Raw genomic sequence first — 19,128 nt, forward strand, 5'->3', positions numbered from 1 at the left:
GTCTTTGAGCTGCAACAGTTTTAGGATAAGTTGAAGAGTGCATAGTTGTATTTCTATCAAGTGGGATTTCTGAAAAATGTGATAGCGTGCAAGCACATGTGGCAGTAAAAACTGGGGAATCAGACTTTTAAACATAATTCAAGCACATTGACACAGACATTTTGTGGTGCCAGTTTTGGGGGTCATATGGCTCAAATCTGCGGAAAGATAATACGAGTACACCACAGTACTTTGCGTCTGTGCTTCTTAGGGAAAGCTGATTTACATTTACAAGCCATATGGAAATTTTGACAGAGTACGCGAAAGACACCGATCAGGACAATGTCAGCTATGATGGAAAAATGATTACTATGTATCGTTTGTGCTACACGGGCAAGAGAAATACCCAGTTCTTAAAAAGAATCTTAGTAGTGCCCAGAAAGCCATTTCTTACACTTATAAACAATATGGCCACCAAATAATACTTCTTTTTAATCTTCATGAATCGTTACCAACAATTCTTTTAAAGAACTGAAAATTGCAATTGATTTTATCCCATGCATGATGAGAAGGCCTGTACATTCAGTGTAGACAAACTGTTCATTGAGTGTTGATGAAAGTTTAAAGAATATAAGGTACAAGGTCAATGAATGAATAAGTGAATAAAATATATGAAATAATTTGTTTGTAAATAAGGGTAATTGAGAGGGTAAACTACTGATTTGATTGAAGATTTTATAAGGTCTTATATAACTATGTGCATTAACGGGACGAATGAATCTACAACTTCTAAAAGATCTCACGAAAACAGGTAACAGCATGATTAATACTTATCTTATCTCATTTGTATACTGGATCTCCATCCTTTTTTACTTATTTTGTTTTCATTATTTTGTCTAATACTATATACTTGACTTAAATACTGTTCAGGTGCTCCTTACTAACCATGAAGGGTTACAAGAAAATATCTGATTACATGTTTCTCACAAGCATGTTGCAGCCAAATATGCAAATTAGTAACTTCAGAAAGGAATGTCCTAAATGGTATATGTGCACATTTTCAGAACAGGCATTTAGTGATAGTTTGATGAAAATCATCTATGCTTTTATAACAAATGCATTTGCATTTACTGTTTTGTGTAATGGGGACTTGGGCGATCGAGGGGTTAAGCTTGGGCACATATGTGTAAAATTTTCACTTAGACTTTAGGGCCATGTCTCCTTTATCAATTCCATTGCATTTCATGGAAGTATGAGTATGAACAACTGTATAAAGGCATGTACAAATGCATTCATATCAGGATAAAGTCTCTATAAATTACATTAAACATTCACTGAAAATAAAAGGATCTTGATATACAGCCAGGAAGACATTTACTGGCATGTGCCTATGGTATTTTGCCATGATATACTACATATTTCCTATAATAAGATGGTTGGAGAAGATGTATTTCTGAAATTGCAATCTATGCTGATTCAGCCGCCATTTTGCATACACAATTATGATTTTATGATTTGGTATACTAATTTTGGGCAGAAGAGACTGTTTCCCCAAGTTATCTTTACAAGATTGAAATGTCATTATGACCTTAATGCAAGCCTTTTTCAAGAAATCCCACTTGGTAGAATAATGCATTATAATATATATACTTGGAGAACTGATGTCTCCATCCAGAATGATTATGACCCATTGTGACATAATGTGACCATGCATCACAAAACCAACAAAACGTTGCCAGACATTGATTTTTAGTTAAGGGCAGATTCTTAAAGAGCGGACTCTAAGCTTTAAAATGATGTATCACACAATTCAAATGGACTCCCCTAACCTATCTAAATACTAGAACGAAAGCACACACTCTGGAAAAGTGTGAATTGAGAAAAGAGGGTCTATTCAAGCACTTAATCTTTACCAAGCCGTGCTAGCTGTGCAATGAATGTAAACCACTGGAGCTACCACAATGAAGGGATTATCAGATTAAGCTGAAATTGAGCATGCTCCTTTAACATATTCTATGCATGTTTAATGTCAACTTTCAAATCAGTAGACTTATCGTTTCAAAAGTTATTAGACTTAAAAGTAAAGAGTGTGTAAATAATTTCAAGAAATGAAAAGGGGACATACCTGATCGCTCTACTCTTCCTCCAAAAAGGTTGAAGAAAAACTGCTGAAAACACAATTTCACATTCATGTTATGATCCCAAACTAAAGAATTATGTAGAAGGATAGCTCTTTCAGCAAAATATGAAACACACAAGATTGACTCAGTTGACCCATTTCCCCTTTCAAGAGTCCTCACGTAAAATCAAGTGTATGACTTTTTTTGTTTTGTTTTGTGATGCACGGTCACATAAGGTCCTCTATATTCACCTACTCATACTGTGCCTTACACACAGGGCATACAAAGTCACCCTTTGGAGGTCTGCAGATGTCAACAAATATGGGGTGACACCACCTCCCACACACCTCACTTGGCTCACAACAAACCCAGTCTGCTGGCAGAGGGGGCTTGCTGCACCCCACAGCATCACAGATTCGTCTTTGCTTGGGTGGTTTCACTGCTGCTGCCAGTAATGCCCTTAGTACATATCCCTCACTTTTTCTTGCATGTACCTGACCAAGGCTAGCTGGATTCAGACCTCTTGTGATCGCTAATGCGTTCTAAAGACAAAGACAAATAATTATAATATTAATAACAATAATAATAATAAAAATGATAATGATAGTAATTAATGAACATAACTATGTATGTATGTATGTATGTATGTTTGTTTGTGTGTGTGTATATATATATATACAATGTATATATATATATATATATATATATATATATATATATATATATATAGATATATACACACACATATACACATATATACGTACATTCATTAACATTTATGTGAGTAAAGAAATACGTAACCATAGGAAATACAATCATAAACATATTCCTAAAAAAGAGTCAGGAGACTGGCTCAACAAATGTGATAATATCAATAAGCAAACTTGGAACATCAACATACTGAAACATGTAAAATTCAGATTCTAGTGTATGAAATCTATATTGTGAATGTCTTATTATAGTCAACTAGTATTGATAAGACATCAACATGAAATCATCAAGCTCGTCTACCTGGTTTTAAAGGACCATTAACAAAGCTGCTGTAAGTAAAAGATGAAGTGGATCTGTAATTGACGTTGTCAAAGTAATAAATGTCATTACTGCAGACACATAACACTAAGATTTCATGTTCTAGACTGACCTTGTAAGAAAATGGCAACACAGCATTCAGAGGAAATATTCATTTCAACTCCCAAAAGACAGGTCAGTTCAACTGTCACACAGACAGAAAGACAGACGAAAGGACAGACAGAAGGACAACCTGAAAATATATAATGCCTCAGGTGACACTTTATGGCGCATCTGAGGCATAAGAACTTCCTGAGAAAATTATTGTCAGTCAGTACAACCATAGGAGTAGGCCTACAGTTTCATGAAGATAAACCTTTAGCCATTTCTGAAATATGGTGAGAATTCAGTTCTACTCTTTTCTATGATTAACCCCATGATTTTAAATGCGTGTAGGCCCTATTCTTTTTTGTTAACTGTAGTACTAGCATACCTATTTATACAATTCACATCAAACCTTTGATCTTGAGAGATTTAGCCCTAGACTAGTTGTTAGTCTCTGTAGCAGATACCATGGTCAGCCAACATAAAAGCCTGTTTGTTGTTGTTGTTTTTGTTTTCTCTAAACTTGCAATTAAGTGTTATGGGATGGACAAATAAACAACCTGAAAGCATGCAGTACCTCTTCACTTTTACATGATGGGCACAAGAAAAGAATATATTAGTACATGTTCTTGTTCACAGAATATTTGAAATAAAGAAGAATGCTAGTCCTGTTTAATTACCAGCATTACAAAGGCACCACACGAACTTCCATCCTTCTGCAGTGCAGACGTCAGGGACTCATCATGGCTCCACTCACCTTGGAGCTCCCCTGTTTCTTGGGCCCTCTGTGCCATGGAGTGCCTTTACCAACATACAGAAACAGATAAAGGTAAAGGTAAAGGTTTACTGAAGAGCTACAGCCAAAATGCAAAAAAGGAGATAAGATTGAGGTGGTGGGGATGAGGGCTTGACTCTCATTAGCTTCAAAATGAAGTCAACTTGTTGGCATTACTTAAGTAATTGGATCTATCAATAGATGACAACACTCTATTTGTAATTCATTAAAAAAAATATCAGCGTTGATCTAGACACACACATAGAACATCTTTCTTATGGACGAAAAAATGTATTTGATTTTTTTTTTTTTGTCCTGGCTTATGTTGAGGTTAACCAAATACCCTATTGGAGATCACAAGTATAATATGTGACCCGCTACAACAAAAGGATCCGAAGGTCGGGGGAGGACAATCTTCTGAAAATGGCATGACATCATTCCCTTACTCTTCTACTCTAATGTCATATTTAGTACAACTCGTAAAAGTACTCAATTGCGGAGATGTCAGTGATTATATTAGCGCATGTCAAGTGGTTGAGGAAATCAGAGTTTCGAGAAAAACACCTTCAAAGTTTTCCTTCCGACGATAACATGATCAAGGGGTGGCGAGACAGTTTTCATTGCTTGACAATAGAAGGCACGCTCCCAGCATTAACAAACTCATGAACCTTAATTGAGAAAGTATCAAGTGACAATGCAATAAGAAATTTAAAACAAAGCCTTTTTTTTATATATTTTCTAGTGCATTTCAGGATTCGGTGTCATTTGCCACTCCTTCGCCATTCATTCCATTTTGTCCAAATTTGGTGACTTTTCTTCAAATCTTATTACAGACACAGACATTTTGATATATAATTTAGCTATCTTTGCTACTGCTGGTTGCAATGACAACTATAAACTGACAACCGTGTCAGTCAGACTTTGCATCTTTTTTATATTCCAATTTCAATTAACAATATTACACTGTATGAAATTAGTGTTTCTTCGCTGAAACTTTCTGAAGAAGCCATATGTGTAAATGTGAAGTAATAATCTTTTTTAATGAAAATGTAATGTTGCCGTGGTTATGCGTTATAATATCCTGACTACAAAACACTCTTGTGGTCTGTACCTCTACCTATGAAAGCAATTGAAACTCGGGTCAATTGTAAAAAAAAAAACAAAAAAACAAAACAAAACAAAACAAAAAAAACCAAAAAAAAAACACTGAGGGAGTTAGGTCAATAAACATATTGTCCTTTGATTTGTAGAACTGTGAAAAAGAAATGTATGTACGTACATGACAATGTACTCACTATAACATATTCATTTAATGGTTCATTAAACACCACTGAAATGGAGGGAATAAAAGTTTGATATCAAAACATAACATATATGTCCATTGGCATTCTGTACATTATCTTTGAAGAGACAAGGGGGGTTTGTTCTTCTCCTAAGATAGTATAGTTGCACATGTCAAGTCTGGGGTCAATTGTTAAAAACCTGAGGGAATATAGGTCAATACACATAATAAATGTTCCTTTGATTTGCAGAACTGTGAGTGAAAAATTGAATGTACATGTTTATATACTCACTGTAATAAATTAATTGAATGGCGTACTAAACACCATTGAAATTAATATTCTAAGAATAAAAGATCGATATCAAAACATAACATATGTCTATTGGCATTCTGCACATTATCTTTGAAAAGCTGACCTGAACTTGACCACGTATATATAGATGGTGTGATCAGATCCCGAAGGGAGTCAGGAACAGACATTTTCATTTCTGGAACATTTGCCACAAGAAGGATCTGGTGGCTCTGTCTAATGTTGATTGGCATAAATGCCCACTTGAACTTTGAAAGGGTCACCTACAGGTAAATAAACCAATACTCTCATTTTAAAGTGAATGACAACTTTTCGTCATTCGTTACAATGTCTAGTATTTCAAGGAGGTATATGTGGGGTTTTTTCATACATCATTTCAAGGATTTGAGGATCGATGTATGTGGGCATTTTATATTTTATGATTTTTTTTTTTCAAAGCGTGGAATTGGTTCTTTTGACAGATTTCGATCTGCTCAAGCAGTTGATAAGCTTTATCTTCTCATATTTTTTTTTTTAATTGCCAACAATTCTTTGTTACTACACAAACCCACTCTTGCTACTTTAACTTGCTTCATTAGAAAAGTGGCATTCACTTGCTGTTCCTAAACTTTACATAAATTTACGTTCAAAATTAAACTCTTGATGATTAGCTTGTAGTTAAGTGCCGTGTGAGTGCACTCAAAAGCTAGCAATCTTAAAGGTTAGTTGATGATTAGAAACACATCATCAGTGAGTACACAGAATAATGTTAGTAATTTTTTATTATTACTATTAAGCACCTTTATATAACAAATCATTGAACACAACCAGAGGCTGAATTAAAATTGATTTTACAAAAATGAAGAAACAATATTCATATGCAATATAACATGAATATAAAAATGTGAAATTACTACAGGCTCATACAAAACAAGAAAAAAAAAACTCATACATAGTAGGGAAATAATGAAAGCTTGAGTTGACCTTGGCCATTGACCCTTGACCTTTGACCATAACATTTTCGTAACAATCACTGCCAATCAGTATTTGCATATTCACTAAGTTCCATGAATGATGTATAGGCCTACCTTGAACCATTTTCGAGATATGAGGAAATATAAAATTTTCACGTTTTCACTCAACGCTTTACATTTAATTTTTGACCTTATTGCCCAAAATATTCTTTCTCTTTCTCTCGCTCTAAAAAACCCCCAACAATATTATGAGTGCTGATACTCACTCATCTGAGTACAAACCCAAAGATTGTTACACAATATACACACCAGTGCCCAACATCACCTCACAACAATAATCAACGAACTTGTGAGTTTGCGTCTTATGGGTCAACCTCCAGCTGCGCTATTTTGCATGGGTATATTAAAGGTTATGTGACAAGATTCTGCAATTCCTGTACAAAAATTGAGCAGGATTCACTCTTAAAGGACAAGTACACCTTCATATACATAAGGATTGAGAGAGTGCAGCAATATTAGTAGAACACATCAGTGAAAGTTTGGGGAAAATTGGACAATCCGTTCAAAAGTTACGAATATTTTAAGTATCTGCGCAGTCACTGCTGGAAGAGAAGACTACTACAGTGTATGATGTCACATGCGTACAACTACATAAGAAAAATAAAAAGAGAATTTCACAAAACTTTACTTTTTGAATAAAGTGCACATTTCTTCGACTTGCTACTGACGTATGTTAAGGGTAATATTATTCCCCCTGCCTTCTGAAAGAGAGAAGTCCAGTGTTCTTTTGTTATGCGAGAAAAATGGAAATATGTTGAATTTTCTTTATTCTTTCTTTATATAGTTGTACTCATGTGACATCACAAGCTATAGTAGTCTTTTCATCCAGCCGTGACTGAGCAGAAACTTAAAAAATTCATAACTTTTGAACAGATTGTCCGATTTTCCTCAAACTCTCACTGATGTGTTCTACTAATATTGCTGCATTCACTCAACCCACATGTCTATGAAGGTGAACTTGTCCTTTAAGTTTTATCTTAAAGTTTTGCGCACATGTGAACATGCGTTGTGAGGTTAAGACTGGAGCTAATCATCAACTGCTATACGTAAGTTTCATATTTAGCAACCGCGTATGAAAGTAACTAAAGTCTTTTGTGTTGGTAATAACACAACTGCTTTACAGTAGAAAAACATTGCCTGCAAAACTCGTGACCATACCTTCTTGAACTGCCATTCCATGGACATTCCACTGTACAGCAACATACGAGGGTATGATGAACACATGTCCATAGTCCTGTACATTGATTTCATTTCGAAGAAGATGGAGGTACTCATTTATGACCTAACAAAATATAATCCAAGAAAGAAACAAAACCTTCCGGTTATCACTTTTAAACAAAATCTTGTATTCACAAAATCAAGAAATTATTAAAAATGTATTACAAATTAAGGAGGAACTACAATCATCAGCACTCTGCCCCAGGGTACATAAAGAACAAAGTAAAAAAGTCACCTATTGAAAGTAAAATGGATGGCACTGGTTCATATACCACTTTCCTATCTTCTTCTGAGGCTTTGGTTGTCAACATGCCCATGTACTTATCTACTTTTTGTTTTGCAGTAAAATAATGCACAAAAAATGGAGAATTCCCTAATTAAACTGTCCAGCAAATAGCTCAATATTTCCTTCATTTTTAAGACCTTGAGATCTAATCTGGTGGGAACATTCATTTGTATACTTTGTTTTGTAATGTCATCTTCTCAAGGGAATGTGTAATGCTATGGCAAGGCACACACAGAAGCAAAAAAGAAATGCATTGTATGTATATATCAATATACATAATTATATGCCCACATATATATCTACATATATATATATAAAGAGAGAGAGAGAGAGAGAGAGAGAGAGAGAGAGATAGAGAGATATGCGGGGAAGGCATCACCAAATTGCACTCCTGTGGGCTTGTTCTCACAGTCCCATTTTTGTGACTGTCATCACCATCATTGCCACATATACTGTATATTCCAACATAGGGAGACTTCAACAATTGGTGTGTAGTTCGGATCTGACCTCGGCAGCTTTTTTTCTGTAACCAAAGTTACATATTCACCAGATCTATCAAAGTGTCACAAGATATTTCAGACTTCGAAGACTATACACTCGGACTGACTGATGATGAGCAGCAGGCTATAGTCATCATTTTCAGAAAATGTTCTTCCCCTATATACATAGCTTTACCGTAGGTCTGTATACTCGGCGAGATCTAAAATTCAGCTCCCCTTCTCACACTTAAAAAGCTAACCTCCACAGCTAAGGACAAAGGACCCTCAAATCCAATGTCTTCCACAATTTCCCAAGTTAAACGTAGACCTAATTAAAAGTTCATTCAAGGTGGCCAACTTAATTCCCTAACAAAACAGCTATTAAGTTTCTTGGCTGTTATTTTATTGTATTTTGCACAACTGCAGGATATTATGCAGCTCGGGTTCATCATTTAGTTTACTCTCAAGTCGGGTATCATTGTACTCAGACTGTTTAGGACGGCTATATATCCACTTAAATTTGTACTTGCCGATCGTACCCTTCCATATCAGATAAAACACGTGCCGCTGTCCATTCGTTTACTGCATAGCTGCTGTAAACATGATATTCATAAGATGAGCGGACGTGGGGAAAAACCTAGATTGGCGATCGCCTATTTTTGAAGTTACAAGTGGAAATGAAATGGGTGGTTCTTATTATGGTCCATCAAACCAAGTTTTGGTGATAAAAATAAAAAAAAGAGGGAGCAAATGAAGACAAAAAAAATCTTCTTTCTCCCATAACGTGGGAAAAGAAATATTAAAGAAAAATTACGAGGCCCTGAGACCCATTGATTCCCACGGGTGATTACTTATTAAACCTAATGACTATGATCCCCTCCCGAAATAACAATAATAATTATAATAACAATATAACAATAGGGGCCTAATAAGAAGAATAATATGATAATAATAATGATGATGTATAGTCTGAAGCAGATAAACGGATGATTCTATGATCTATCAAACCAAGTTTTGGTGATTGAAAACAAAAAGGAGGAAGCAATTGAAGACGAAAATATAATATTTTTCTCCCATAACGGCGGAAAACAAATAGGAATGAAGAAAAATGTTAGGCCTTGACACCAGCCGTGGATTCCCTCGGGTGCCTGCATGAATGCAAGAGCAGGGGGTATAAGAATATGTTATATTAATATCAAAGTCATAGTGTCAATAGTATCTCCCCGTTTTGACGGGAAGAATCTGTGGGCAGAACTTTCGGAGAATCTCATAAGCGCTTTTAGTAATGTTTCTCTGAATGTTTGCTTTTGTTTGTTTGTTTGTTTGTTTGCTTGTTTTTTCTGCGGGGGAGAAAATGTGTGTGTGTGTTTGGGGGTTGGACGGTGGTCATGGGTAGAAGAGAGCACATGTAACGAAAGAATGAGAAAACTTTTCTCTTTATTTCATGTTCTTTATCATCATTCTTTATCTATATAATTCTTTATTTTATGTGCAAAATCGTATATATGAGAAAAAATGAAACCCCTCAGACCCGTGGATCCCCACGGGTGCTGCTAGTATATATATATATATATATATATATATATATATATATATATATATATATATATATATATATTATATATATATATATATATATATATATATATATATATATATATATATTATATATATATATATATATATATATATATATATATATATATATATATATAATACTCAGTACTACACTCACCTCACACATTCACATCAACACACATTGCATTCATACATCTAACAATGCATGCTGGCACATACCTTACCGTTCAACCAATTGGGATGTATGAGGGTTTCAAAGTCCCGGTATTCCAATACATCACCACACGTGGTACCGAGCTTTCTTATGCATGGGCAAGGTGACATTCTCCACATCAATCTCTAGGAGAAGTTTTCTGATGGCACCTGCAACGATTGATCCAAGCAGAGTGAGTAAAAAGTATATTATGTGTTAAAGCTGTGAACCTGATATTTCATACTTGATGCTGTATAAATCTTACTTATACATCTTCACGAAGTAATACTGGAATAAACTACAAATGTATCATGAGGGGTGTCGACCATAGTGATGCACTCTTTTTTTTTTACAAAGCAAATGCCAAAATGTGTCTCACCCTTAAGCGTAGAAGAAACTAGAATTATCACTGAAGGTGATTAATACCCCCGCCCCTAGTGTTGCTTTATAGTATGTGATGTCATGAGGGCATTGACGTTAATACCAAGTTTGTGCACTTGTCGAATTGGAAACAGAATAATTTTAGTTTACTGTACAATTACAGAGTTGACAATGAGTTCCACAAGGTTTGGGTAAAAAGTGAGGTTACCATGGCAATGCATTGTCTGATACAAACACAAGGGACATTTTGCATAACTACACTTAAAGACCATCATACACACCAAATTTCACCTTCATAGATTAAATGGTTCAATTTGATACAAAAATGAGTGGTTACCATGGCAACACATTTTTCTTATATTAACACATTGGTGTTTTGCATAACCTTTAACAAAAACCCAGGTTCCTGATTGGTTGTTGCTATGGGAAGTTGCCATTCCAGCAATAGTTGTCATCCTAACATCTTTTATTAAATGGGGCCCATACAGGTGTCACAAGTTGATTTTCATGCAGTGGCAGACTTGCATTCCAAGTGTTGGCCTGAAATATCCTAAATATGTTCAGGTAGACAATTGCATCTTCTATTTCCCACACTGAAAGCCAAACAACAAGACTTTCAGCAGCAGCAGCAACAACAACAACAAACAGCAACAACGCCACCACCACCAACAACAACAATAACAAACCTTGTGTAGGTCTCTGTCTTGGTATTTCCGGGGGTGCACTCTTGTCGATATTCGCAGAGTTTTCTTTTGGGTAAATGGAAGAAGAATTCATGATAAGCACAAACTAGAATCATCACTGAATGTGATTAATACCCCCGCCCCTAGTGTTGCTTTATAGTATGTGAAGTTATGAGGGCAATGACGATAATACCAAGTCTAACAACTAGAACAATCTGAGTATCTCTGTTAAAATCTAAATTAGATCTAAACTTGTCATTATAAAACACATTTTTTTTTTGTTACAAAATACAAGGCCACGAAAGTACTACCAAAGAAGTATTTATCACTTGCACCATTCAGATATTAATATTTGATTACCAAATCTGATGTTACAAAAGGAGAAACAAAGAATTTTTTTTTTTTACGGGAGGGCCTATACTCAAGGTACATCTCCATAGTTTACAACACGCACGTTACTAACCACTGCAACAACCAACACATGCAATCTACAATATCAAGATTTGTTTTTCCTTTCGAGGACCATCAGACTAATGCCAAAACTTCCATTTCCTTATATTTATTCTTCTTCCTCGATTAGCACTTTCTTTGTCTGCACATGGTTACATCAACTGAGTAAAACAATAAAACAAACAAACAAGTATGTGGAGTTTTCCATGCTTGCGTCCACATTATATTATAATGGCTGTGTAAGGAAAATGATAGCAAAAACGCACAAGGACCTGAATTTCTTAATATTTTTCAACTTTATCACTGCAATATTGTGACATATTTTTAGTTATCTGCTTAACAACGCATAGTCATTAGAAGAGCAATTAATACTAAGATGTTGTCATTTTCAAGCGTCGAATCACATCAAAAGACATGAGCTTCGGCTCCAAGGGCTTTATTTGTCACTTTACTAAAAATAATTTAAGTTAAAAATTCAAGTTCATCGGTAAATTCACCAATATGACCAAACCGCACTCTACTGTCGCCTCACCACACTCTACTGTCGCCTCGTTTTATGTGTATAACGCATAGGCATTAGAAGAGCATTTAATACTAAGATGTTGTCACTTTTAACGGTCGAATCGCATCAAAAGACATGAGTTTCGGCTCCAGGGGCTTTGTTTGTCACTTTACTAAAAATAATTTAAGTTAAAAAATTCAAGTTCATCGGTAAATTCACCAATATGACCAAACCGCACTCTACTGTCGCCTCACCACACTCTACTGTCGCCTCGTTTTATGTGTATAACGCATAGGCATTACTCTGTAAATGTAAGCGAGCTAAATTTTCACTCTTTTTCTCGACCTAAATATGATTAGCTCGAAAAAGACTGTAAAGTCAGTCTTTTTAGACGGTAGGTATACCTTTTCGCTCCCACCACCGAGGGAAACTTTTCTTCCGATTTCGAGCGAAACGTTTACGAGTGAAATTCCACACTTTTTAGAGCTAATGCCGGATCCCTGCGGTCTTCCACGAGCTGACTTGTACCATGAATTCTTTTCGCTCTTTGAAAAGGAGCTGTTTGTTGTGACGCTTGTTTGATGAGAATTCTCATTTTACTCGGTCTAGAGAGTGAATAATGGAGCATGCGTATATCGCACAGGTTGACGGGTTTCTCACTTTGATTTTGGTGTCGATGTCGCCAGCAACTTCTTGCGACCTACCTATGTACACGTATTGTTATGTACGTGTACGTAAACAGTGCAGTGCCGTCCGTCACTAATAACGTACGTACACATATCGCCATCATGCACGTACGTCTGGCCGGCATAGGAGAGGACAACTCGGTTCAATCAAGATATATGGGAGCAACGAACAAAACCTAAGCCATAAAAGGTATTTATAATTCTGTAAGAAATTTCTGTGTCAGCTCTGATGAGCAGCTGGACTACACTAGACCAATATTTCTAGTTCTATTCTAACTCTAAATCGCAAAAAAAGGTCTGCGTAGTTCATCCCTACAGCCGGCTACGCGGGCCTACGTACTAGTTCATGATCCTGGACACGATTGATACAATGATAGACCCATGTAACATGTACTCTACCGCCAGTACCGGAATATTGTAATTCAAACAGACTGTGGGCTTTTTCAGAGGAATAAAATAGACCCCATTTGGGATAGTCGAAGCTTTCAAGAATACAGGGTTAGGCCTACAGTTGAGTGTCTTGTCTCAGTACCCTGGTACAGTAGTTTGCAAGGGGACTACCTTACCGGACCCTAAAGGCATATGGCCCAGAACGGGCTCCCGCGAGCGTATTTTACATACCGGTAACTACCGTAGGCCTACTCTTACATGCATCTGTGGATGCATGGAACCCGGGTACTGTATGTAGGCTTCTACTTGTGTGTGAAGCTGCTGTGTGTATGTGTGTGTGTGCCCGTCTGTGTGTGCGTGCGTGCATGTGTGTGTGTGAATGTGCTCGTGTGCTCAAAATATTTTTGCTTCTTGTGATTGGGTGTTGGCCATTTCTTGGCAAATTTGGTTCTGACTGCTCTGGTACAGATTTAGATAATCTATATTCTAGAGGGTAAGTTGTCAATTATATGTCAATTATCAGATGATTATGGTACACTTTCTGATTGCATTATGATACAGATTATAGGTTTTTTTTTGTGCTTTCAAGTAATCTTCGTTTTACAGGAGGCCCTTTTTAGAAAATCACTATACTCAGTACTGTATCGTTTTATCTATTACTATAGTTACTATTGCATTATGCTTTCTCGTTATATAAATATCTATGTATTTATTTTGTATTATATTTTATGACTCTACTTGTATTTTCAAATTTTTCAACAGTATAAATTGACTTATCTGTGTATTCATTTCGTATTATGTTTTATGACTTGTATTTTCAATTTGTTCAACAGTATGAATTGACAAAATACTCCGTATGATGTGTTACTTTTTGTTTGATGAGAAGTATAATTGGAATTGAAAATGAAGGAGGAATAATGCAAACTCCTAGACAAAACACCCACTTTTCCCAAAATTGTCTCACTGACTGAATCTGTATTGCTGATTGCAACCATTTGACAACCCACTTCATTTAGGGTAGTGATGTACAATAAAGATTGATTTAATATATTCTCATGTTTCACCTCAGCTTTGATTTCATACAGGTCTACTGATGTGCCGCTACACAGATCAGTATGGAGTTTGAATTGATCAATCCCGGAAACGGCTCAAAATTCCTTTCAAGTTGGGGATCTAACATTGCTGAAGAATCCTTCCCAGCAGGTAGCCCAGTCTGAGGGTCTCATCTCACTGATTTTAATATGCCATGGATATAGGTGAGTGTAGCCTCATAGCAAATTAAAATGACATGATTTAGTCACTAACATCACAACAAAAACAACTAACTTATTGAACCACTTTTACTTAATAAGAGAAAGAGGATTCTGAAAATCAGTTTCCCACCCTTACCCATATACAAGTATCTACTTGTTCTCCTCTTGCAGAATGTGACCTGAGTTGTTCAACTTGTATTTATTTTGTTGGATTAAACACATAATATGTATCTGGGTTCATGTACATGGAAAAATGCACTAAACAAAAAAATGTGCGCAAAAACAGAGAATACCCCACATGATTTAATTGCAAGGAACACTGTACACTGACCTTGTTGCCTATCTTTCCTCTCTACTGTAGTAATTCTGTTCATGTGCAGATTAGTAATTTCCTCCATGGACCATTTGCCATGTTAATGATCTTATGAATGTCTTTCTTTCTATCTCCCTCTCTCAAATTATTGTGCTTCCGAGATTGACTGTTGCTCATTACAGTAGAATGTTTGGCAGGCTTTCAAAGCATAATTTTGAATCTTATGTGAATTTTAGGAGACCAAGGAGCCTCGGTACTGTTGACAAAACTTCTGCCAACATCCTGCATCAAGACAGGAAGGAAAGAGTAAGGAGCCAACAACTGACAGTGCTCTCCTGCATCTCTGTGAGTTCATTTACTGTCTTCCCTGTGACATTAATACCTGTGAAATTTAACCTGTTGATCTAAGTAATAAGAAACGTATGGTTCTTTAACAATATCCAATTATTTTTACAGATGTTTTGAAGTATACTGTCTCACAGGCACATTGATGACTGTACATCGTTAGCACATTCTATATGTTTACAATTATGTTCTAGTCACAATTTTCTATGCCTTGAAATCATGGCATGATACGTAAGAATGTAAATGCATCTTTATCTATACACATTTTTTCGTGGTGGTAGAGACGATTATAATGTTAAAAGTTTGTTTACAAGACATGGGAATATGTCCATTAAATTTCCCAGGTTGTGTTTCAAATTTAGATTACACAAGTAAATATCCAACAATGTCCGCTTTCTTGTGATGATCCACTGTCATACACTTAGACGAGAGGAGAAAGAGAAAAGAAAATTCAGAACTCTGGAGTTGGATATTCACATGTTTTCATTTATATTGTTGTACTCTATTATTTTCTCTGGTACAGATAATGATGCAGCAGCGCAAGAAGAGGACCAAGAGCTTGGCCACCCCTTCTTGCTGTTTTTTGCTGGTGGGCGGGAACAACAACGGTATTTATTTTTTGTTGATGATACGACCCTTCTTGGAGAGGAAGACATCTTTAAGGCTTTGGATCGCCTGTTCACAAAGTCTTCACTTTCAATATGGAATTCCCAACAATAGACTTGTCGATCACAGACTCTTGACATTTTTATATCCTTCATCTATGAATCCCCGCTGATATCAAGCCACCGTTGAGAACGTGCCTCTGCCAGATCGGCCAGATAATGGAGGTCAACAAAGGCACGTAATCATAATCATGTATGTCTTGTGACTTTGTTACTTGAGTTGGATTTTCTCTTTTCCAGTTGGCTTGACAACTCACAAAATGTGTGATGACAAACATATATTTGAATGTATCTGAATATGTATTCTGAAAGTGGTTTTCAATCTTGATCACTGAATGTTTGGATAGATGATCTCAATGCTTTACAAAATGTACAATTTTAATACACTTGTACAGTATGCTGTTGTATTTTTGTACACATGAATTAGGATATTGCATTCTTGAATAATGCTTACATGGATTTATATGTTATTAGCAATATAAAATCTAACGTTTCCTTCATATAACCTACTCAGACCTTCCGATTTCCTTTGCAAATTCCAGCAAATTGGCAAAGTTCTTCACGTAGGATGATATGATTGACTTAGGCAAATGATTTTTTTTTTTGTATACAAGGGGGAAAAATAGAATATTCATGTACTTTTTTCCGTAGGATAATCATACAAAATAATGGTTCAATAAATTTAGACAGTTACTGGTAACTGTCTAGACGAGAACTAATGTAATTCTCCTCAATTCTGTATTTCCCACTAAATAACCAAAGAAAAATAAAATAGATAAATAAAAATGAAATAAAACTGTTTAAAAAGTTCAAAAACCTGTACATTGTGTATATGAATTATTCTAATTACTATGGTCAAAGATGATAATAGCCCTGTGCTTTAGTGGAGGAATGGCGGCAATTTGACACGTTACTGTTGCTGTAAAATTAATTGTCTTGTTCGTGAATGTGCATTTTATGCAATTCAGTCATGTCTATCAGAGAGATAGAATGATCCAAAACATACACATATTTCAGCTCTTTTAAATCAGGGGTTGCATAAGGCTTTTGAAACACCAGCCAAATTTTAGTGTCTGTAACTCTGTACACCCCCACTCCCATGATTATTAGAGTTTTTGCGAAGTATTGTATCATTGTCAGGAAGAAATTTACCCATGTCTCTTCGACAGTTGTCTCTATTAATCAGCAACTCATTTATTTGTACATGCATTTGTATCCCAAGTTCCGGGGTTTTCAATACTGCACATGTACAGACAAATTATCTGTTTTTAAGTGTGTTCATAGATATACCCGCATCCTATTTGCATTTCAGGTTTTAATGTCATCAGATCTGATTTGTTATTCTCTTAGTTTGGAATTGCCCTTAAAAACAGAATGTTATTAAATTTGGTAAATATTGTACAATATTTCACATGCTCAATTGCCTAATATTTGACGAAATTAGATGAAATACATGCAGTTATATATTTGGTCGAAAGGCCACTTTGGAAATATATTCACATTGTTTATGGATGTTTTATTTCCAGGAACTTATCTGAACTTTAAATGCTTGAAGCCACTCTTCATAATACATAATTAGTATTTGTTGTGAACAATATCCCTGACATACAAACAAATTGTCCTACAACAAGCATCAGACAAGCTTTAAATATATCAGTTTGTCAAGATTGATTTTTGTTAAAATGATATGCATAGAATCCTGAATATGTAAAAAACAAAACAAAAGCAAAACCGAAATGATGCAGTACATGCAGTGTATTATTCATGTACATGTGTTAGTGACAGAGTGTATGTATATTTGCATGTACCTGTACGTTGGAATATTATGTATATGCATATGTGTGTGTGAATGCGTGTATGTGTGTGTGTGTGTGTGTGCACGCTTGGACGTGTGTACATACCAGTACGACAAATAAAAACAAAAATCCCCTGGAACCAAGACTAGCACCCCTCTTTCAAAGAGCGAAAATTCACTCTGAAAAGAGTGAAGATTTCCCCTGTAAATCAAAATAATTTCCCTACCCCTGGAACCAAGACTACCACCCGTCGCTTGAAGAGCTAAAATTCACTCTGAAGAGTGAGGATTTCCCCTGTAAATCAAAATAATTTCCCTACCCGTGGAACCAAGACTAGCACCCGTCGCTTGAAGAGCTAAAATTCACTCTGAAAAGAGTGAGGATTTCCCCTGTAAATCAAAATCATTTCACTCGAATGAGGAGCTAAAAGTCGCTCTTAAAAGATGTAGAATTCGCTCTTAAAAGACGAAATATTTTCACTCTCTGGTAGAGTGAAAATTTTTCGCTCCAAATTTCACTCCAAATGGACTGGTCCCTAATCACGCTCCCTAAGGAGCGGGAAAAAGAGCTAAAATTAGCTCCGTAGCATTTACAGAGTAGAAGAGCATTTAATACTAAGATGTTGTCACTTTTAACGGTCGAATCGCTCCAAAAGACATGAGTTTCGGCTCCAGTGGCTTTATTTGTCACTCTACTAAAAATAATTAATGTTAAAAATTGAAGTTCATCGGTAAATTCACCAATATGACCAAACCGCACTCTACTGTCGCCTAACCACACTCTACTGTCGCCTCGTTTTATGTGTATAACGCATAGGCATTAGAAGAGCATGTAATACTATAGATGTTGTCACTTTTAACGGTCGATTCGCTTCAAAAGACGTGAGTTTCGGCTCCAGGGGCTTTATTTGTCACTCTACTAGAAATAATCAATGTTAAAAATGCAAGTTCATCGGTAAATTCACCAATATGACCAAACCGCACTCTACTGTCGCCTCACCACACTCTAACTGTCGCCTCGTTTTATGTGTATAACGCATAGGCATTAGAAGAGCACGTAATACTATAGATGTTGTCATTTTCAACGGTCGAATCGCTTCAAAAGACATGAGTTTCGGCTCCAGGGGCTTTATTTGTCACTCTACTAAAAATAATCAATGTTAAAAATGCAAGTTCATCGGTAAATTCACCAATATGACCAAACCGCACTCTACTGTCGCCTCACCACACTCTACTGTCGCCTCGTTTTATGTGTATAACGCATAGGCATTAGAAGAGCATGTAATACTATAGATGTTGTCATTTTTAACGGTCGAATC

General features: G+C 35.9%; 1 protein-coding gene and 1 long non-coding RNA gene across 2 annotated transcripts; one reads left to right on the plus strand and one right to left on the minus strand.

Moving 5' to 3' along the window:
- Positions 1–2,350: 2,350 nt before the first annotated feature.
- LOC140227922 (uncharacterized) lies at positions 2,351–7,822 on the minus strand. The gene is made up of 4 exons (XM_072308304.1): positions 7,751–7,822; positions 5,697–5,842; positions 3,893–4,013; positions 2,351–2,641 (listed from the first exon to the last, which is right to left on the minus strand). Exons 1-4 carry the CDS (start codon positions 7,820–7,822, stop codon positions 2,351–2,353), a joined length of 630 nt encoding a protein of 209 aa, XP_072164405.1.
- A 5,320-nt stretch (positions 7,823–13,142) lies between these two features.
- On the plus strand, positions 13,143–17,744 carry LOC140228039 (uncharacterized). Its single transcript, XR_011901073.1, has 4 exons — positions 13,143–13,238; positions 14,508–14,694; positions 15,241–15,349; positions 15,873–17,744. It is a non-coding gene; the product is annotated as an uncharacterized lncRNA (long non-coding RNA).
- Positions 17,745–19,128: the final 1,384 nt, after the last annotated feature.

This window comes from Diadema setosum, chromosome 4 (genome assembly GCF_964275005.1).
Source record: "Diadema setosum chromosome 4, eeDiaSeto1, whole genome shotgun sequence".
In the NCBI taxonomy this organism is placed as follows: Eukaryota; Metazoa; Echinodermata; class Echinoidea; order Diadematoida; family Diadematidae; genus Diadema; species Diadema setosum.